This window comes from Carex rostrata, chromosome 33, assembly GCF_964058835.1.
Source record: "Carex rostrata chromosome 33, lpCarRost1.2, whole genome shotgun sequence".
Lineage (NCBI taxonomy): Eukaryota > Viridiplantae > Streptophyta > Magnoliopsida > Poales > Cyperaceae > Carex > Carex rostrata.
In genome coordinates, this window is record NC_135950.1 from 954,481 (window position 1) to 976,415 (window position 21,935).

The 21,935-nt window shown below is 34.6% G+C and overlaps 3 protein-coding genes across 3 annotated transcripts; 1 reads left to right on the top strand and 2 right to left on the bottom strand.

Moving 5' to 3' along the window:
- Window positions 1-3,274: 3,274 nt before the first annotated feature.
- Window positions 3,275-7,323, top strand: MK (mevalonate kinase). Its single transcript, XM_078297469.1, has 5 exons — window positions 3,275-3,505; window positions 4,142-4,385; window positions 5,605-5,840; window positions 5,947-6,375; window positions 7,069-7,323. The coding sequence occupies exons 1-5, from the start codon at window positions 3,376-3,378 to the stop codon at window positions 7,176-7,178; spliced, it is 1,149 nt and encodes a 382-aa protein (XP_078153595.1). The 5' UTR covers window positions 3,275-3,375; the 3' UTR covers window positions 7,179-7,323.
- Window positions 7,324-8,105: 782 nt separating this feature from the next.
- LOC144548322 (uncharacterized) lies at window positions 8,106-11,804 on the bottom strand. The gene is made up of 3 exons (XM_078296995.1): window positions 11,692-11,804; window positions 11,202-11,653; window positions 8,106-10,930 (listed from the first exon to the last, which is right to left on the bottom strand). Exons 1-3 carry the CDS (start codon window positions 11,802-11,804, stop codon window positions 8,106-8,108), a joined length of 3,390 nt encoding a protein of 1,129 aa, XP_078153121.1.
- A 4,571-nt stretch (window positions 11,805-16,375) lies between these two features.
- LOC144548720 (DNA-directed RNA polymerase subunit beta) lies at window positions 16,376-19,582 on the bottom strand. Its single transcript, XM_078297446.1, has 5 exons — window positions 19,136-19,582; window positions 18,793-19,016; window positions 17,927-18,147; window positions 17,393-17,508; window positions 16,376-16,907 (listed from the first exon to the last, which is right to left on the bottom strand). Exons 1-5 carry the CDS (start codon window positions 19,509-19,511, stop codon window positions 16,495-16,497), a joined length of 1,350 nt encoding a protein of 449 aa, XP_078153572.1. The 5' UTR covers window positions 19,512-19,582; the 3' UTR covers window positions 16,376-16,494.
- Between the last annotated feature and the right edge of the window lie 2,353 nt (window positions 19,583-21,935).

Consider the following 21,935-nt stretch of genomic DNA (forward strand, 5'->3'; position numbering starts at 1 on the left):
CTATAATTAGAATAGGATGGCAATTCTGTTTGGCAGAGCTCATGGAAATGCACAAATAGCTGACTTTTATGTTCTAGTCAACTTGATTTTTTTTTTTTTGAAAACCAATTCTGCACAGTAAAATTAATATTAATTAACTAGTAAAATATATATAATTTTTGTATTTTAAAAAAAATGCAGATAAGATTTATTTCATTTAAAATGTGAATTCGGATAGATGCAATAAACTCTCTGTTCATGCTTTCTTTAAAAATGTTGAGAACATTTATTCGGAGAGTTATATTGTCTACGCTATTTTACTTACACTCTAAAGTCTATAAACATATTGATATTTAAAAAATAAAATCTTATGTTATTAAAAAAATAAAGCTATGAAAGTGGTGTTCTTATTTATTCAACAAAATATTTAATCTTAATTTTCTCTTATACTTATTCAAACAAGAGAAGATCACATTATATAGAATTTGAATTTTTTTTGAGATATATTTTAAAAATAGGATATCATTATCATAATAGCTAGTTGGAATAATTGAATTTTTCTTAGGAATAAGTTTTTTTCCCCGCTAGTTAGAATATTTTTTCGAGTTACAATTGTTTGTTCCCATTATACATTTTTTTTTTTGGATCAGAACAAGAGTATATAAGAAACTTTTGTACTTCATACTTTAATTTTACTTATAATATGAGCAAACAATTGAGAGCACATATAATCACAACAGTGTTTATACAAAATATGAAACTTATTCAAACTTCTTTTTTGGTTTTTTTAATAGTACAGAGAATTAAAATACAAAAAATACCTAAAAATTTACCTTTTCTTTGGAAATTATTTATACTTGATTAGAAAACCATTCTAAACTTCGAAATTTGTAATTTATACTTGCTCCACTAAGTATTTTATACACTATTGAACAAAAGATAAAAATCTAGAAAAAAAAAAAGAATATGTATGTAGGTTGAATTTGTTCATGCCTGGATATTACTTCCCATCCTGACATCAAGTTGACACATACAATCACATATAAAAGTGTTTATATCAATTATAAAATATGTTATATAATTTTATTAGTTGAGTTCAAATATCTTTTACAGTTTTACTTTTGTTTTCAAGATCTAAACAACCGATTCAAACTGCTCAACATAATCTCAATATTAAAATACGCTTGGAGCAAAGATTATATTTTTTCTGGATTTTTATTATTATTTTTTAGAAAGGTAAAAAATCACAGTTTTTCACAAGATTTTGGACCATTCAAAGACAATAATATGTGTCTATTTAAAATATAGTACAAAATTTTCAAAAAATATAAATTTAGTTTCCAAACACATTTTAAAATAGATATCATATTGAACAGTTCAAATAATATCTCGTATCTTTCATATCTCAATCACACCTCACATTCTTATCTCAATTTTAAATACCCACAGTGATTCAAACTTTTTCCCCTATGCTATGAGCAATTTCATACATACACCTCAAAAATTTTGAAATTACATATTCCCTCCTCTAGAATTTGTAATATCATATTACCCTTCTAAATTTCAAAAACTCAGAATTTACCCATTTTATTTCCTTTTCCATTAGAACTCATTTTAAATTTATAAGATACTCATTTTAACCTTTACCGAACCGAGAAAGTTCAGTTTATATGGTTCGGTTTTCTTGATATAATCCGAAATTCTTAAAAATACCATAACCCAAAAAATAATAAAACAAAACGCCACGTTTTCTGAAAAATTCGAATTTTGATACGGCCGCATCTAGAGGATGCGGCCACCTTTTTTTTTTTTTGTTCAAACTGAACTGCCGCACGAGAAGAAAAAAAAAAGGTGGCCGCTTTCCCTAGATGCGGCCATGCTATTTTTTGAACTTCCACAGAATCATGGTCTTTTGGTTTATCATTTTTTGAGGTATGGTATTTTTAAAAATTTCGGTGATATAATGGATCGGTTTGGTTTAAACTTTAAAACTGATTTAATAGTTCAGTTTGATTTAGAAATTTTAAAATCAATTAGATTGAACCGACTAAATTTTTTAAAACATCTCCCGAACCAAATATTTAGAAAAATTCAAAAATTACGACATAATATATATTGCTTGGTTCGATTTAAAACCGGCTAAATTTATATTTAAAAATTAAAAAAATTAATAAAAAAAAATTATTTTATGATTTTTATGCTATTTCAGTCTGATTCTTATGCCATTTCAATCCAATTCAGTTTAATTTTTAAAAACCTGAAAAAAATTTAATTTGTCTATTTTAATTCAGTTTGGATCAAACTATGCTACACCCCTGCTCGTGAAAGACAATGATCAAACAGAAAGACAATTATTAAAAAAATCGCTCACAGACAATTATTTCAATCCAATTTGTTTGTCACGGAATTATATGGAATGAGATTCAACGGAGATGGGAATTCACTTTTGAAAATATGGGAACCCATCGGTATGGGTATGTACGTCAGTACATGATTGATTATGAGAATGTGGTGAAATGAGTGTTTGGTTGTACCCTGGAATTAGTTGTGATAAATCTTATTTTCTTTCTAAATGATTGATATTATACAATTATTTATATTAATAAAATTATTAAAAATATAATTAAATAAAATAGATTAAAAAATAACATAACGTTACTTATTAATTATTATTTTAAAATATAAATGTTTTGATAATTAAATAAAATAAGAAAATAGATACAAATAAAATAAGAAAATATTTATAAAAAATGAAAATAAATTAGCTAAATCCAGTTTAATATTATTAATTATGATAAAATAGTTTAATTATGTCAAGAAGCAACTCAATTTATTGATTTTCACTTTAGCTGCACCAATTGAAAAAAATAAAATGACCTTTGACTCAATTTAATTTTTTCTATATAAATAGTGCTTTTGAAAGAGAAAAATGGAACATGAGAATTAATTGAGAATTTAGTTAGAAAGATAACAAGCTGCCAACACATCTGGAGTTAAATACTAATATTCTGTTTTTTCTCAAAAAAAATCCAAGCAACCAAACAGGACCTTAAAAAAGAAAAGGAGACCAGAACAAAATCCAAACATGGCCACATGGGTACCCGCTCGATGGGAATTATGGATTATCTGTCACGTGTTCTCTTAAGAAAATATCTTAGCGGGTCGTTCTGTATATACACTATTGACTTGCTACACAAATATCAATATAGATAAATTAACATAAGAACCTTCAATTCTTTGTCGTTTCTCACATTTCTCACCTACGCCCCTGTAGCCACGTTTCTCTCAGACTCACTGTCACTTGCCAATTTGCATATTCATTCGCTCGATCGATCGATCGATCCCTTTTCTTGCAAGAAGAGAGAGAGAGAGAGAGAGAGAGAGAGAGAGAGAGAGATGGAGGTGAAGGGTCGAGCGCCGGGAAAGATAATACTTGCCGGAGAGCACGCGGTGGTGCACGGCGCTGCGGCCATCGCTGCTTCTATTGATCTCTATACTGAGGTGCACCTCGCTCTCCGTCCTTCCGGTTCGCCTCTTTAATCCCACTATTGTGCTATGCTCAATACAAATTATGATTTGCTGTTCTCTGTTGTGGAATTGAGCCCCTGTTGTCTCAATTGTTAGCTCAAGGAAGCCTAAGTTGATACATTATTCCAAAAAATGCTCTAAACGGGGAGGGGGATAAAGAAATTAGGTTTAATTTCTGGACAAATTTGTATGTAAACAATTTAGGTAAGTACTGTACTGCACTGCACTGAAATGGTAGCAAAGCCTGGTAGAATGATCCGTGATTTCTTATAAAAATTTAGATATGTTCCTGAGTGTGTTTGCTGAGATTTGAATCCTTTCAAGTGCCCCCGACTTTTGCAATGAGGATTTAATTGGCCAAAATTTGCACAATTTGCCCTTAATTTTGCTGTAAAAATCTAAACAAGCCAAGAAGAACAAAAATTAAGCCTAGAAAAGCAAAAATTAAACTGAAAAGACATTAGTTTGAGAATAAGTTGGTTTGCATAGGCCGGTTACTGTTAGTAGATGAACTGGCTAGACAATGTGCATGAGAGATTTTGTTCATTCAAATCAGTAAAATTATAAGTGTTACATCAACTTCAGACTATATAACATCTCGGCTCTTAGCATTTATTTATGGGTCATTTTACAGGTCAAGAAGATGATTTACTTGAGATTGATTTGAAAGATATGAAATTAAATCTGTCTTGGCCTTGCTCACAATTAAAGGGGGTTTTAGGAGATTGCTCCGGTGATGGTACTTTACTGAGGCTGTGTACCTCTGAAAAGTTGGAATTGCTTTCTGGCCTTGTTTCTGAAAAAAAATTACCTCAAGAGAATATTCAGCTCAGCTCTGGTCTCTGTGCTTTCCTTTTTCTATATACGTCAATCCTTGGGTATGTAATTTACTAGCGTAGGATACTCGTTATTTTTTTAGGGGGGATTTCACTGTATATACCAAAATGTTACTTTATGTGCATCAGATGTAGAGAAATGACCCATTTGCCCTCGGGAACCGACCAATTAGAAGATTATATTTTTTGGAAACATGGTACTACATATTTTATATTTTTCTTAATAAAGGGTGTAATGGGCACCTGATTAAAATGAGTTTTAATAGAAAAGACGATATAATGGATAAATTTGTGAGTTTTTGAAATATAGAAGGGTAAATATGATATTATGAATTTTAGGGGAGGAATACGTAATTTCAAAGTTTTTATGGGGTATACATGAAATTCCCATTTTTTTAAACAAAAAAGAATCCACAGAATTATAAAATAAGGTAAACACCTTTTAGGCCAGCTATATCCATTTTACCCACAAAAATTTCAGTCATTAAACTGGCACTGACAGGGACTGAATTGTATGAATATTTCGTATTGTTAAAACTTCAATAGCAGTATTCTAACATATTTACCTGTTTATTAAGGCTTACTTTCAATTGATCAGTATCATTTCTTGTTATCTTATATTAATTTTGTTCTTAATCTGTGTTGGTTTGGGTTATTTTGACTAGATTTCCATTGCTGATAAAAACCCAATTAAGATAGAAAGACAAGCCAGAAAAATGACAAATGTGAATAAAAAACTGTGAAAAGGTTTAGAAAAATATATTGACAAAAAGGGCATGTGTTGTCATGGTGTTGACAAAAAGGGCATGTTGAATTAGAAAAATATATTGACAAAAAGGGCATGTGTTGACAAAAAGGGCATATTGAATTAGTAAAAATTATCTAATTTGATTAAAAGGATTGTTCTCATGGTGCTTTAAGTGATGCAATGTCAAAATAAGGTGATCACTATAGTTTCCCATAGATCTCTGCCGACTTGGGTGACATGTTCTTCAATATTCTAAAATCACATGGGACAGTAAAGAGGAATTATTTTGTTGGTATATTCTCATTTATTCTCTGTTAAGATACAATTACAAGTATTTATAGAGAAGCTATTCTTGACCTAATCTTTGTCTAAACTAGAGTTAACTATTGCTAACTAAGATTACAAGCATAGTTAGTTGTTAGAAGTTTGTTACAGCATTCTGGTAAATATTCTCCAAGCTATTCAGATGCTCTCCAATTGTATTGATTATCTAAGATTTCTTCTAATTTTCAGATTTAAGCCGGGAAAGGCTGTTGTAACTTCCGAACTACCTATGGGTGCAGGTCTTGGTTCATCAGCCTCATTTTGTGTGGCACTTTCTGGTGCTTTGATAGCATTATCTGAGAAGCTGTTTTTGAATGATAAAGAGAAAAAGATAGATCTTGAACTTGTAAGCAAGTGGGCTTATGAAGGAGAGAGGATAATTCACGGAAAGCCTTCTGGAATTGACAACACTGTTAGCACCTTTGGTACAGCTCCTCTCCTTTGAATCTGTTTTCATAAAATTTTGTAATTGTCCACAATTTCATTTTTCTAATAACATAATTTTATTACTTTTTGGTTTTCTTCTGACAGGGAACATGATCAAATTTAAGAAAGAAGTGACAAAAGAAAACTCAATCATGCCCGTAAATTCAACCACCCCCCTCAAAATGCTGATCACTGACACAAGAGTTGGGAGAAATACAAAATCACTGGTTGCCAGTGTTTCAGAAAGAGTGTTGAGACACCCGCATGCCATGACATCAATATTCGATGCAATCAATTCGATCAGTGATGAGTTGGCATTGTTAGTTGAGTCCCCAGCAGCAGATCAGGCGGCAATCTCAGAAAAAGAAGAGAAATTGATGGAATTAATGCAGATGAACCAGGGGTTGCTTCAGTGCATCGGGGTTAGCCATGAATCAATAGAGACAGTTGTTAGAACAACTATGAAAGCAAAATTGGTTTCAAAGCTTACAGGGGCTGGTGGTGGTGGCTGTGTCTTGACATTTGTGCCTGCATGTATCCTTCCTTTATATAAAATTGTTTTTTCCTCTCCTTTTTCTTACAGTCTGGTATCAATGACAAGCACTACTCATACAAATACTAGGTAAACTATAAGAGAGTGAGGCTATGGTACTATGCATAGTGCAGATTGGTCCGTACTACGGATCAATATTTTCGTTTCCAAAGTCCAAATAGTGGATCTGAACCGTTCAACACGATCTCCATAATAAAATATACTTGCATACTAAACTTTTCATTCTTTTTGAATTTTTATTTTATTTTTTAGATAGGTAGAAAATCACTACTTTTGAATTGTTTAGAATTTTTAGATCAGGTAATTTTCTACCTATCAAAAAAATTGGTAAAAATATTCTAAAAAATGTAAAATTTTAGCTCAAAGTACATTTTCATACGGAGATCATGTTGCATGGTTCAGATTGACTATTTGGACTTTACTATGGAGATATTGATCCATAGTACGGACCGATATGTACTATGCATAGTACCGTAGCCTCAGTCCAAGAAACTATTAGGGTAGGACTTAGTTTGTAAATAGGTCCTGGTTGGATTTCAACTCAACACCTGGTAAGATGTGATTTTATCTATCTAGTAACCCTAAAAGCTTGAGCTGATATAAGAGTGGGAAATTTTATAGCTTTTTGTGACTTGACAATGCCTGATATGTTAACTCCCTTGACATAAATTCAGTACTGTCAGCTGCAGTGACAGAGAACATTATTTCTCAAATCGAGGAATGCGGTTTTCGATGCTTTACGGTTGAAGTTGGAGGTCCAGGCGTGCAAGTCTTTTCTTGCTAATTTCTTAATCCTTTTTTATTTGGTCATTCTTATTTATTGTTTATTGTAGTACTGGTTTCTTAAATTTTTGCCAAGGTATGGATTAATCTTAGAACATTTCTGCCTATGGATTTTCTTGCATAATAAAAGAGTTGAATTATTTTCCATTTCTAGTTTGAAACTATGCAACTGAAATAAATGTTTTACCAGAGTGATAGAAGTCAGCAGTTTAGCTATCTTGCAGGTCTAGTTGTATCAGTTCAACAAGGCTAAGAATTTCAATCTAATTTTATGCAAGTTTAATTAGTTATTTTGGTATTTTTGATGCTCAAGAATTGTTTGATCTTCCTGAATGTGTTCCTTTTGCTTTAGTTTATTAGCTAAATTCTGATAAATTAATGTTTTACGGTACTTTGAGCAAATTGCTACCATCTTTTACCTAGTTTGCAAAAGGCATAAAATATTTCTCATATTCACAGCAAACGTAAACATCTTTTTCTTGTTAATTTCTTCCTGTGAGTTCGTAAAAGTGCAGAGAAGATACGACTTTAATACCAACTAGAAGAAAACAAGCCTCAGTAGAAAATATGGGGAATAGTATATATCCCGGTCCATAAGTTTTATGCTTAAACTAGAAATACAGGAATAGTATTATATCATAGATACATGAAAGTGCATACGAGCATTAAATAAAAGGGAAAAATTTCATATCACAACTCAAAAAAGATTCATATTCCGTGGCACAAATATTGTACAAAGAAAAAACACGAATGTTCAAAAGAGGGTGGAAAATGGAAATTAATTTAAAAGTAATACATATTTGCACCGCAGTACCGAAAAATCATTGTTTTTTTTTTTTTTTTTTTTTTGCATTGATCACGCCCGTAGGCAAAAGGTTACAAGCTGAGCATTGGTTTCATGTATAACCAAAACACATAAAAACAGAAATTAACACCTAGGCAAAATTGGATACGTAAACCCCATGTATTTCCATGCATAACCTTCCCTAGACCCCAATTTTGCTAAGCCATCTGCTATGCCATTCTCTTCTCTGCCAATATGTCTGCATACAAAACCTTGGTTAGTCTTCATCATCTCCCAGATTTGCATGATATCATCAAGAGCCCTCCAGTCAGTATCCATTGGTGGATGAAACTGAGAGACCGTATCAGATAATGATTGACAATCTGTGAGAAAAACACAAGAGGTGATGTTACAAGATAAAGCATAACACATCCCATCCTTTAAAGCTAAGGCCTCTGCCTGTAAGGGACAAGATGTCATTGCTCCTGCTGATTTGTAGGCCACCAGTGAGTCGCCAAAAGTGAGAACAAACCCCAAACCGCCCCTCCATTCATTGACCCAGGAACCATCCACATAGCAATAGTGTTGGTCTAGAACCTGAGACAATTGAGATGGGTCAGCTCCTCCCTGAGTAAAACTTTGTACCAAGCCTGAGACCCTACTACCACGACTCCTTGCTGATTTAGCAATCACAGTTTCAGCATTAATCTTACGAAGATAAGAACTGAAACCATCGAAACTCGGCAGCTTTCCACTATAAGCTTTATCATTCCTACACCGCCATATGGCCCAGATGGAGTTTACAAACAGGGTCCACTGATCATCAGAGCAGTTATTGGCAATATCCACAAGGGAATGGTGAATGTTACCTGTCAGGAAGTCGGTTCTAACTGATAAAGGACCCGCAAACCAACAACTCCTTGCAAAAGAACACAAAAAAACCATATGGGCTGCATCTTCATTCTCCTCTCCACAGACCGCACAAATAGAATCACCCTTGGAGGTACGAGCCTTCAAAACCGCACCTAGGGGCAGAGCATTATGGACTAGTTTCCACAGAAAAAGTCTAAGCCGAGGAACTATCGAGCCTTTTCTCCAAATAATTCGCCAAGCTTCCTTCTGTAATTGAGGAGACCGAACCCCACTCAAATTCTGGTTTTGTAATTCAGACAACTTGAGATATGCCTTTTTAACCGAGAACATCCCATTTGAGGCTGGAGAGAAGATGAGCCGATCCTCTTGATCTTGGGAGACCGGGGGACTAACAGAGGACATAACAATCATACATCCATGTAGGCCAAACAGTTGCATGAGTTTTTCACCATCCCATGTGTCTTCCTCTTGAATTTTTAACTCTCTGACTGTGATGCCCCTTTGCTGGGCATTTTGCGGAGCGAATTGCATGATACCTGGAGCCCACGGTTGAGCAAAAGCCTTACACTTATGCCCATTCCCCAACTTCCAGCACAACCACGGCAACAAGAGAGGTCTAAGAGACATAATACCCTTCCAAAAGACAGTGCATCTACTCCCCCTTTTATTAGTCCAAATATCTGATCGTGGCATGTATTTTGCATGAACAATTTTAACCCACAACGCCTCAGAACCAGCTGCCAGTTTCCATAGTGACTTCATAAGCATTGCCTCGTTTACTCGTGCCAAATTCCTTATTGCCAAACCTCCTGCATCCAGTGGTTCAGACAGTTTGTCCCAAGCCACATATGAGAGAAATCTTTCTCTGTCCATAGCGCCCCAAAAAAACCTCCTCATTAAACTTGTTAACTCTTTAAGAACCCCAGCTGGAATTTTCCCAGTTGCCATGTAATAAATAGGTAATGATTGCACTACAGATTTAATCATGACTAGTCGTCCCGCTTGGGAGAGAAGACGACCTTTCCACATTTGTAATTTAGAGCTTACTTTTTCAATAAGAAAATCATACGATCCCTTTGTGGTTGAGATTGGAGCTCCAAGGTAGAGAGGTGATTTGTCACTGTTAGGCACGCCTAGAACACTTGAGATGGCAACCCTTTCCTCTTCAGTTGTGGCCTTACTATACCATACTGAGCTTTTTCCTGGACCTACACGTTGACCTGACAGATCTGAGAAAATCTGAAGCGTTTGCATCAGAGTTTCAGCTTCAAAGGTTGTGGCTGAACCAAATAATAGTAGATCGTCAGCATATATGCAGTTGGTAATCGGCACAGCACTTGGTGCAAGTTTAACCCCCTTCAAAACACCACAGTCGGTTAGATATTGGAGTTGTCTAGAAAGGATATCCATACCTAGGATAAAGAGGTACGGAGAAAGAGCACAACCCTGCCGCAAACCACATTCTGGCTTGAGATAACCATCCCCCGTGCCATTTATGATCACCGAACATTGTGCAGATTTGACACATGCCATAATCCATTGAACTAATCTTGGGGGAAAACCATAGAACGGCAAGATGGAGGCAAGAAAATTCCAATCCATACGATCAAATGCCTTTGACAAATCCACTTTCAAACAAAATTCCTTGTTCACATAGTTCTTAAGCTTAAAAGAATGCAGAACTTCTCGCAATAGGATCACATTTTCTGATATGTCTCTACCCGGCACAAAAGCCGATTGGGCAGGGGAGATACACGAAGAAATGTAGGGTTTAATCCTTGCTGCAATAGTTTTAGAGATCAACTTATAAATCACATTACATACCGAAATCGGATGAAAATGACCGACTCTGTTTGCATCTTGGGTTTTCGGTATAAGGACAAGGCTAGATCTTGCAATGGAACTCGGCATGACTCCATTTCTGAAAAAATCAGTAGCTTCTTGTATCACAACTGGGCCGAAAACCTCCCAATTATCTTGAATCATTTTAGCATTGAAACCATCGGGACCGGGCGCTTTATGCGGTCCAAGAGATTTCAAAACTGAAAACAACTCTTCCTCTGTTGGGATTGAGCAAAGATGCTCCTGAACAAAATCTGAAAACAACGAAAAATCATTGTTGCATGCAGCATTTAAGTAAATTAACACTAACACAAATAACAATAAAATCATGCAGTATGGAAAGAAAATATTAAAAGAATATAACAAGAAACCTCCAAAGTAAATTAACAGCAAACCAATTAAAGAATTATACACTCCAAACCAGAGATCCATGCTAGAAATGAAGGGAAGATGTTTCAACATGTTGTGGATCTCACTTTCCTTCTCCAAAGGTTATTCTATAGGCGAAGCCGGATCCGGACAAACCCAACCCGAAATTAATGGAGGGAACATGTTTGCACACATCTTGAATATTAATTTCATCCTTCTTCAATTTATGGCACCATGATATGTTGAGTTCTTTGAGGTTGGACAGGTACCGAAGACCGAGAGGCACCTGCAGGTTGTTACAGTAACTTAGCATCATTACCTTAAGCATCGGCATGGCACCCGCCTTTATCTCCAATTTTTCAAGATTGTTTAGGCCGACAAACTGCAACTGATGTAGCTGTTGGAAGCCTCCAGCAGAACAACTCATCATAAAACCTACTTGACTGTGGGCCAACTCGAGCACCCTGAGGCTGCGTAGATTCTCCAGGACCACTAGCGGATCATCCATGAACTTGAAATTGTTTAGTTTAAGCTCTGTGATATGGATGGGAAACATTCCAACCTCAAGCGACAACCAGAACTGATACCGGATCCGGATCCAAACTGCTCTAGGGACAGAGATTGTAAATGCTAATAAAATGGAAACCTTCGCATGTCGACTATTTCTGGTGGCACTTCATAGCCGGCTAATGTAAGACGGGTTAGATGCTTTAGTGTATCAAGCAACTTGGCAGTTAAATCCCATGAAAACGACCTCATCATTAGGATATCTAAATCGCGCACATTTGGTAGTTTAGGCAACTCTGCATTCCATGACTCAATGCTCCTTACACCAGTGAGTGTTTGCAGATTTCTTAGGTCGGCAGATGGTAAGGATCCGTAACTATACCGACAAATAACATTTTTGTTTTTTTTTTATAGAAAATGATATATTTTCATAAATAATTTAGACTAAATGACAAATAACATTTCTTAAATGACATATGAAATGACATTACATGTAAATAGCATTCCTTAAATGACATATTTTAACATATTAAATGACCTTTTTTTTTAATCTTTTTTGCTATATTTTCATAAATAAAATTCTCATACAAATTGAATTAAATGACAAATAACATTCCTTAAATGATATAACAAGAATAGAAATAAATAAAGACATGACCAATCAATTATCAATCAATTCAAAATTTCTTAAATAACATTTAAAAAATAGAAATAAATCACGATCAATCAGAAAGATGACACAATTTGCATATAGAGAGTACATGTCTAAATAAATTTAGACTTCTACATGTAAAAAAAATATCAAATAGATGCATAGAATCAGAATATTTGATCATAGAATTAATATTCAATCCGAAATTTTATCTTTTGATCAAAGTCATTGGCAGATCAGAATATATGCTTAATATAAAAATAGAGATACACGACGTCAACATTATTTTTATGATAAATGCAACAGAGAAATATTTTAGGCATGTTTGACTTAAACTAAATAACATACTTAATCTATAAGAAAAATGTTAGTATAGAATATGAGTTGACTGTAAAAGAGCCAATTAAATTTTAAGAGTAAGATATCTTATCTCAAAAGAAAACAAAAAATCAACCGGATCTAGATGAATCTGTAATAGAATGGAGAACTATGGAATTTTATATACCTTTGCATTAGATCTTCTGGGAAAATCTCAGTAGTATCTTCCAATGTTCTGGATTCTTCTGCCGGTATAAACCCCTCAGTAACTCACAACCAAACTAATTTTTGAGCATCAATTTCACTGTTTTTAGAAAAAGCCGCCAAGTACATAAAATATAACTTGAGAACAAATGACAAGTCATTGTAGCTGGTGGCTATGATCTCAGTACATTTTCTCCCATTAGTTCCCCAGTTCATAGTTTGCAACATTTTATTCGAAGCAGCATAATTGGCAGGTCTTTTTGATAATAAACATCTTAAAACCACCAATGCAAGGGGTAACCCACCACATTTTTTGACAAATTGTTTTCCAACCTCATACAGATCATCGGGTTATTCTTTATTCAAATCTCGATCAGGCAAAGCCTTTTTGAGCAAAAGCTCTAGGCTCGGTTCATCAGTTAAATAGGGAAGTTTATATGGTTGAGCATCATCGGCAATGTATTGAAATCTAGTAGTTATTTATGGTTACTCCACTTCCACTCTCATCTAAGATACGAAGGTATTTCTTACCATTAAGAGTTTTGTAAAGCTTTGTAAGTAAATACTCCTCCCCTTTCTAGGTCGCTTCGAGATAGGAGGCTCAACATGTTCTATTATCTTTCTCAAAATATCCATTAGATTGAACTCTTGAGAGATAGCTACCCATATGTGAACATCAAACTGTATTCTAACATCATTGCTGTAGAAAATAAAGTAGATGGTCATCAATTTTTGAAAGATTGAAAAATCATATTATTAATCAAATTTTGACAAATTAAGTTGCTTCATATAATCATATTTACCTAGAGGAGGGTTCAAATGCCTCCATGTTTTTATGCCTCCATCATGCCTCCATCTCTTTCCATCATTTTCAAAGTTCAAACAGTCGATCCGAACCGCTCAACCTAACCTCCATACTAAAATATGTTTGGAGACCAAATTTTATATTTTTAGGAATTTTTTTACTATTTTTTTAGATAGGTACAAAAATACTGTTTTTAGATGATTCAGATTTACTGATTTTGTATCTATCTAAAAAAATAGTAAAAAAAAATTTCTAAAAATATAAAATTTGGTCTCCAAACATATTTTAGTATGGAGGTTAGGTTGAGCGGTTCGGATAGACTGTTTGAAATTTGAAAATGATAGAGAGATAGAGGCATAATGGAGGCATTTGAACCCTCCTCATTTACCTATTGTAGACTTTTTTAGCAAGAGTGGTTTTTCCAAGCCCACCAGGTCCCTCAATTGAGATGACAACACGCCTTTTAGTGCTTGTGTTAAGCAATTGCTTTATGATGGTGTCCCTTTCTAGATCGAAGCCGACAATATGAGGATCATCAATGTCAGGTAGCACTGGGGTTGTAACCGGTAACCTCAGCCGCTCTCCAGTGCCCTTGCCCAAGAAGTTGATTCCATATCTATCTCTACTTTCATTGATCTCCCGAATCCGTGCCAGGTTCTCATTCATCTCATCAGCAAGGTTGTGCAAAGCCGGGAGCTTTTTGCTCTTGCTCCACATCCTTTTAGCAGCCGCAAAAATTCGAGAACATCCTCTCGGGATCTCTCTTGAAGGGTTCTCGGGAACCTTCAAATACAAGGCATTGTCTATTACATCTTCTATGTCGTAAGCAATATCTCTGACTTTCCTCACCCAATGTTTCTGCCTTTCATTTACCATCTGCTTCATGTCAACGTCGGCATCCTTGAGGAAACTTTGAATCCAACTGAGCTCACGACTCAAAGTCTCCACTTGCTTGCCGACGCCGTGTATTTGTAGAAGCTCCTTAACAGCAACATCCGACAACTTACCCAAAACTAAACTCACTATAACCTCGGCCATCTTTCAAGTTTGCTTCGTGTATCCTTTTATGTGATAAGCAACCTCACATCTTGGCCATCAAAACTGGGTGAACAAATGTGTCAGTAACTTCGGGTAAGAACAGTGTATTGACAAACATGAGAAAAAAACATAACAATACTATCAATCTTGCAATGACTTTAATCTAAACTCTGAACACATTCTCACAAATTGTTTCATAATAAGTTAGCGCTGAACACATCCTTTTCCTACTTTTGAAAATAATAAAAATTACTGTAATTTTCATGGAGTCCTTGAAACTTGTATAAATAACAAAATATCATAGCATATTAATTAAGATTTTTATATTTGAAAGGTGTATATAACTTATTGTATATCGGTTTGTGATAACTATTTTTTAAACATAATAGTTGTATATATTATTGGGGCAATATATTTTTCCTGAATTTAATGTGAAAGTATATATTTTCATTATATATCGTATATACAGTTAAATTTGATATGCTTATGGATAATAATTACTATATATCTAGCTAGTTGTATTCATTTTAGTGCTCAAAATATGACAATTATTACATACAATCTAGTGTTATTGTGGCTGTAAATATTTGGATTATTTTAATGTCGTGACATAATTACATATATTTAGTGTAGTATGGTATAATATTTCATTATAAAATGTACAATTAAATTATATCCAATGGCCTGAACCGGAACAACTTAAAAATTGGCAAGTTCAATCCTCACAAAAACTTCATTTCATTATTCTTGTTTTTTTTATCCACACCTAACGTGAGATTTAAATAATTTAAAATAAGTAAAAAAAAAAAACTACAAATATCTTTCAATCAGAGTTCAAATTTTAAATTAATTAAATAAATTAATGTAACCGCAATGGCAACCATCAACCCAATTAGTTGTGTTCCATATGTGTAATAATATTGTAGAAAGAAAAATAGGAAAACCAACTTAGTGTAAAATACAAATGTCTCTATTAAAATATATAAGTTAGCTATATTGAAGAAATAAATATAAGGAATAAAGAAAGAAAATTCTTGATAGTGTAAAACTATGGAAATTATATATATTATTTTGTTGATATACCAAACACGCAGGTAAGAATTAACCATAATTTGAGGATATATAAACATCTCTACAAACTACAATTATATGACAAGAGTAAATGAATAATAAATCTCGTACCTCTACATATTTGTTTCTTCATATGCTTGAAGTTTGAACATCTATTTGTTATTATTTCTCGGGTAAAATGATTTGTTTTTTTTTCAAGGTTTGCCTTCAAATAAGATAGCTAGCTAGATACCAAACCTGATCAGCAAGTATTGGATAGATGAAATGACAAGTTTGCATATATGCTAAAAGCTGGCGTTGTCTAAAGTTGAGAATATATATCATTTTTTTAAATGAAAACTAAACATAAACATAAAGAAAGGTATCAAAATTAATGAAAGTTCACTGGTAGGCCCAGTTAATTTATACCCTAATAAATTCTTTTATGTTCATTTGTTGGGCAGCAAGCCTATTGTGCCAAGTGTATGTTTCTTTTTTAGTTTGAGATAGTATTCGTATGAGCAGTGCTTGTCAGTGATACCAGACTGTAAGAAAGGGACAGGAAAAATAATCCATGAGTGAGGCTATGGTACTATGCATAGCACAGATTGGTCTGAATTAATTATCTCTATTTTCAAAATTCAAATAGTCAATCTGCACCGAACATAATCAAATTACAATATTTTCAGCAAACAAATATTGCAACATGCAACTCCCTGTACAGCAAGTAGACAAACAAACAAACAAAATTTGATCTTTGCAAGCAATCTAGTAAGCCAGGAGTTAACAAAACAGAATTATACAACTATAAGCTAAACAAAACTTTAATACCAACTAGGAGAAAACAAGCCTTAGTAGAAACTAGAGGGAGAAAGTCAGCGTGATATTTCAACATAAACCATTTGTGTATAACCATTAAAAACCGATGAATCCAATTTCCCTAAACCAAGCCTTTGGAACAGGGCATAACGTCCGTCTTCTACAATTGGATCAGAGGCACGGGCGGGGTCATACCGGGTCTGATGCGTCAGTGAGGGGCCCGCAACAGGAGGTAGTTCCCAGTACACATTCAGTATTGATTCGACAAAACGGCTATTTTGGAAATGCTCGGCATATGATATGGCTTTGTTGCTATGGTTAAAATCATCACGCATGTAACCTCTTACACCCCACCAAGCTTCTCCTTTGCCACATAGTTCATCTATGTCTAGTGCTTTGTCCCAAAATTTCTCTCTTTTCAACCTTATTCTTGCCTCGTCACCGTCCCTAAAGCAGCTGTGGCCACCACCTGTGGATGAAGTTAAAATATTTTTATAAAAAGACTAGCACTTTCAGGTAAATTTCATATAAGAACTTTGCATGCCCAAAAAAAAAGCAATTTATCTCAAAATTGCAAACAGAAAACCCTTCCTCTGCGTTAATTGCATAAAAGGTTCAAAATGGTACCTTCATTTGTGTCTTGTTTGATAAAGAAGAATATTCTTGCATGTTGTGAAAGGAAAGAAGGTGCAAATACCACATTACAATGTCTAAATTCTTTCTTATCAATATTATGGACTCTAAACCAAATTGTTTCATTTTTCTTTCTTTATTTTTGTAAATTTCTAAAACCCTAAGGTACACATGTATTAATCTTTTGGCCAAGAACACAATTTTTTTTTTTTTTTTTTTTTTGTGTACAGGAACCTTAAACATTGTCCTTCATGCAAATTTCAATCCGACATCACTGTATTTCTAAATTTAGTTGAAATAGAACAAGAACAGAACATGCACCTCTTATATAAGATTGGTCACAGATCTGCCTCAAGGAATAGTGGTCTCCAGTTCCAGTGTCATAGTTATCCTCGAATATTAAATGCTTAAATCCTGCCTTCAAAGCTTGTTTTAATCTGCAAATACGCATTAAGAAAATCATCTATTAGGTATGTATTAGCAAACCAGTATATGTAGAGTTATATAGTCAAATATATGCATGCTATGAAATAACAAATCAGCATGTAAACTAGGTTCCTATTAGATAGAGCATATATGTAAACTATGGAGTTCATGATTATATACATAACAAAATTTGGACCAACACAAAGTGGGTCAAATTGTCAACATTTTACCAATTGTACCTTTCCATTGTTCCAATCTAATAACTGTGTTATTTGCAAGCATCTCATATATGTCAGCTGTTGGTTGCAAAGAAAACAATATGATAAAACATATGGTATTATCTACCCAAAACCAAAATGACCCAATAACTAACCCCTAACAACAATAGAAAAAAAATAAACAAAAACAAGAAATATGCATATTTCACACCTCTTTAGCTCATTTTGATGGTCGTCAAAGAAAACAAGCACTTTACTTAAATCCTTGACTCCGTGCTGCCTCAGCACCTTGCCCCAATTCACACTTCCAAAATCAACAAAATTCTTTCCAGTAAAATATGTACAATTGGGGTCCACATAAGCGGGGCCCTTTTTCAGATACTTTTCTGGATGACGTGGAGAGAGAGAGATAATCTTTGCATCTGGCCTTGCCTGCATATGTCATAGTAGTGTAGATTTAGGCCAAGAGAAAACAAAAGAGAACTAGGCACAGGAGGATGAAGTGTTAATGATTAGTTTTGCAAATAAAGACCCAGCTTATATTTATTTTCGAAGGACTACATTAAGCTAACTATTTTTGTATTAAACCAACTAAAGATTTTTAACTTAACTCTCCTAGTTCAATCAGAAAATGAGTTTTTTTTTTTTATTTTAACTTAATATCAGACTTGAGGAAAAATGTACTTGGCAGAGATAGAGGCAAATGTCAAATGGAGGGTTACATTTTCCATCAGTAATCTAATATTGATGCTATTTAAATATCTTAACACATATGGGGAGTTAGTTCTAGATTTTGACAATTCGGGGGTGTTTCTTAAAAAAATAAAATAAAGAGTTATAGCTGTGAGTGCTAATTAAAAGAAGGCTATCTTGTTCACTCAAAAACCCCTAATAAAATAATACCCTCATTCAAACTCTTCTAAAACAACTACAAGAAATACTACACATGTTGTAACAAGAACCATGAAATGTACAAAATACATGCATGATACCACTAAAAACCAATCAAAATATGGGACTCAAGTCACAAAAGTAAACACAACACGAATGAACTTATAATTAGCCAAGTAAGGTCACCTGGCGAAGGACCCATGTGGAATGACCTTTAAATGCCCCGCTTTCTACCATTAAATCCGGCTTTAACCAGCGTGCCATGAACCAGAGGCCAAAGCTGTGGTCAAACCCCATCCCATACATGTTGTTCTTTATAGGCCGAGTTTCATAAATCAGTACAAATTCTTCCAAAGCCTTGATTAGGTCAGTTGGTGCCCACTCCACAGTTCTTCCCTGTTTCGATCTGCCTTTTGTCAATTAGAATAAGTCAGGTATAAATTCAGGCCAAATTAATACCAGTAGCATGTATATATGCTGGTACATTCTGATTTTGGTTCTGGTACAGCAGAAAGCAAAGAGATCTTACACCAAGGAACACCAAGAGAACCGAAATCTGATGCCAAGCCCTCGAGGCGCCGAGAGAAATGCACCGATCTGGCCAAAGGATCGTACGGCGGGATGCAAGCAACGGGGCTCGAGTAGCGGAGCAGGACAGAAAGGCCAAGGAGGGAGAAGAGAAAGGCGATGAAGAGAGATATGGTAAGGCAATGGGAAGAGAATGAGGTAGAAGAGGTGGAGAGGGAGACGAGAGAACGTGTGTAAGAGGCGAGGCGCGCGGTCAAGGTGGCGGGGGGATGCGTCTTGGGCTCCTCGGCGGAGGAGGAGGCGGCGGTGGAGGCAGGGTCTTCTTCGTCGTCACCACCGCCGGAAGTCGGCGTGCCGCCGCGCCGGGAGGATAGCATTGATGCGAATTCGATCACTGTCTCTCTCTCTTTGTCAGGTGGCAGGTGTCTCTGAGAGCTGCGTTAATAGTGCAAAGTTTTTAGAAGGGCAAAGATTTTAACAGATCAGTTTTAACTTCATCCAGCTCACGGCCTGTAAAATCAAAGCTGCGCTTCGAATTGTTTGTGCGCTGCATAAAGTCAAACCTAATATGTTAATAAATTTTTCTTTTTCGGATTTTCTTTTGCCTTTTTTATTACAGTGAGTGAAGGATTAAAATCCTCACTGCACTATATATAAAGCCCTGATCGGATGGTCATTATTGCGTCAAGATTCGTGCCATTTGTACATCAGAAGATCTTGAAAGACCAATCCTTGGATCGACGCTGAAACGTGAATTCATATAATCAAGAGGTAAATTTTGAATTTAGATCCGGACCGTCCGATCTACTTTTGCGTGAATATTAAAGGAGTATGTGCATTTCATCTCAGCCGGATTGGTCCGGATTTTGATTGGACGGTCCAGATCTAAACTTCAATATTATATTACCTCAGAGGATGCGTTAAGTCAAACATTGAGATAATGCAGAGAATCCGGGCTCCAAATTATTTGGAGAAAATCAGTTTCCCACCCGTTTCTCTGAAACAAGCTCTTATATTTATTAGATTGATTGAATCTAATCTACAACAAGATAGAATAATAATTATATTTACAAACAAAATCTTATCTTGATTTTTTCTATAAACAATTGCTCTTTAAATGAGAGATTACAAATTTAGAATTCAATGCTCGCATTAATAAAAGTGATTTTTAAAAAAAATAATCCTTATCTATTTTGCTAATAAAAAAAGAATTGCTATAGTTGTTACCCAAGTAATATTAAGATATCATGAATTGTCCTTTACTAGATTTGTTATTCTCTTGTTGCAATGTTATTATTTCTAGTTTTTTTGAACTAAAATGACAGGATGTATATGTAAGGAGACCAAGTAATATAGGCAGTTGATGCTTGCTCATACACTTTCCCTCAACTTGATGCTAATTAACGAAGTTTTAATTATGAGGTTCTCATTGTAATTTGGATTTGTACCCAAATTGATAATGGTACAAACCATACCAATCATGACATAAGAGAAAAGGAAAATTTTCAAAGTGGTTTGAATGTTAGGCCGTGTTTTATGTGATGCATACTCAATATGAGCATCAGTCGGCATGTAAATTAAAAACACCTGATCTAAGCTAAGTTTTTAAAACAACACCTGATCTTTGAACTTCTTCTAATCAGATTAGTTTTGAACAAGTTATTAAGGATATTTCAAGTTTTTGTAATAATACAATTATACATGGCACCCAATTACCCATGTTGACATGCTTATGGTGCCTGGAGAAGTAGTTAAGCTATTAAACTCCACTGATCTTGACGGGTCAGTCGGATATTTCCTTCGACAGAAGGTCATCAGCCTCTTGATTAATTGTGAATATTTGCGCGTTGTCTCATCATTCATGATATGGGAGCTTTCTCCACATCTTCCTTAGACATTCTGATTTGATGGTACCCATATCTGAGGTCAATCTTGCATTTCTGTGTTTCTGTGTCTTTCAGATCTATTTTCTTCTTTTCCCTCTTTTCTTGCCTTACCGATTAGTGCAAAGTCGGATAGGTCAAAGCAAGGGGCTTTTGTTTGGTAGCCAAGCAGACAGAGGATCATGCATTGTGTTCTTGTAATTCTGCAATATGGTTCGCCAACTTATCACACAAGACTGAGCATATATCTGTGAGAGTTTTCCACTTAAAGAAATTATGATGCTTCGCTTTGTCAGTTCATTCAAATTTGAACATACCAGTTCCTTATTTAAGATGTCAAGATATATGTCTTCTAATTGTCTGATTACTAAGAAATACCAGCAATAAGGAAATTATAGTCATTAAAAGCAATACTGGTACTAACTTAATTAGCGTCCCTGTTTACTTACAGTGTTGAGTAATTATTTAATATGTGCATCTTGTTTCACCCAATTATTCTTCAGTGCAAAAATTGTGTTTCCCACTAACTTTACTTCCTGCAAAAATTTACATTACATATTTTTTTTATTGTTCCCCACATAGAGTACATACCAAATCTACTCCCCATATGATTTTTTTTCTCCGACTTATCCTGTGTATTATACCAACACAGAAGTTAGTAAATAAATACATACTACAGAAACATAATAAATAAAATGAAATAAAAAAAAAGGGTCTACATTTGTACCTCGGTAAATTACCAGAAAAAACCCACAAATAAGGTACAAAAATTTCCATCTACAATCTAACATCTTCCAATCTGGTCCTTAGACCTTCTCTTCTCTAATACTTCAACCATTAAAATGGTACATCACAGTACCACACTTGACTGATACATACCAGCTGATGTATTCCCAAAATTGTGAAATTGAGCCCACT

Coding starts and splice junctions, on each gene's coding strand:
- MK (XM_078297469.1), top strand. CDS start 3,376: ATGGAGGTGAAGGGTCGAGCGCCGGGAAAGATAATACTTGCCGGAGAG. Junction 4,386..5,604: donor CTATATACGTCAATCCTTGG/GTATGTAATTTA, acceptor TCTAATTTTCAG/ATTTAAGCCGGGAAAGGCTG. Junction 6,376..7,068: donor CTTGACATTTGTGCCTGCAT/GTATCCTTCCTT, acceptor ACATAAATTCAG/TACTGTCAGCTGCAGTGACA.
- LOC144548322 (XM_078296995.1), bottom strand. CDS start 11,804: ATGAGGTCGTTTTCATGGGATTTAACTGCCAAGTTGCTTGATACACTA. Junction 11,654..11,691: donor GAAATAGTCGACATGCGAAG/GTTTCCATTTTA, acceptor CTCTGTCCCTAG/AGCAGTTTGGATCCGGATCC. Junction 10,931..11,201: donor CTCCATTAATTTCGGGTTGG/GTTTGTCCGGAT, acceptor CGTTGTTTTCAG/ATTTTGTTCAGGAGCATCTT.
- LOC144548720 (XM_078297446.1), bottom strand. CDS start 19,511: ATGCTATCCTCCCGGCGCGGCGGCACGCCGACTTCCGGCGGTGGTGAC. Junction 19,017..19,135: donor TTCTCTTGGTGTTCCTTGGT/GTAAGATCTCTT, acceptor AATTGACAAAAG/GCAGATCGAAACAGGGAAGA. Junction 16,908..17,392: donor TGACCAATCTTATATAAGAG/GTGCATGTTCTG, acceptor CTTCATCCACAG/GTGGTGGCCACAGCTGCTTT.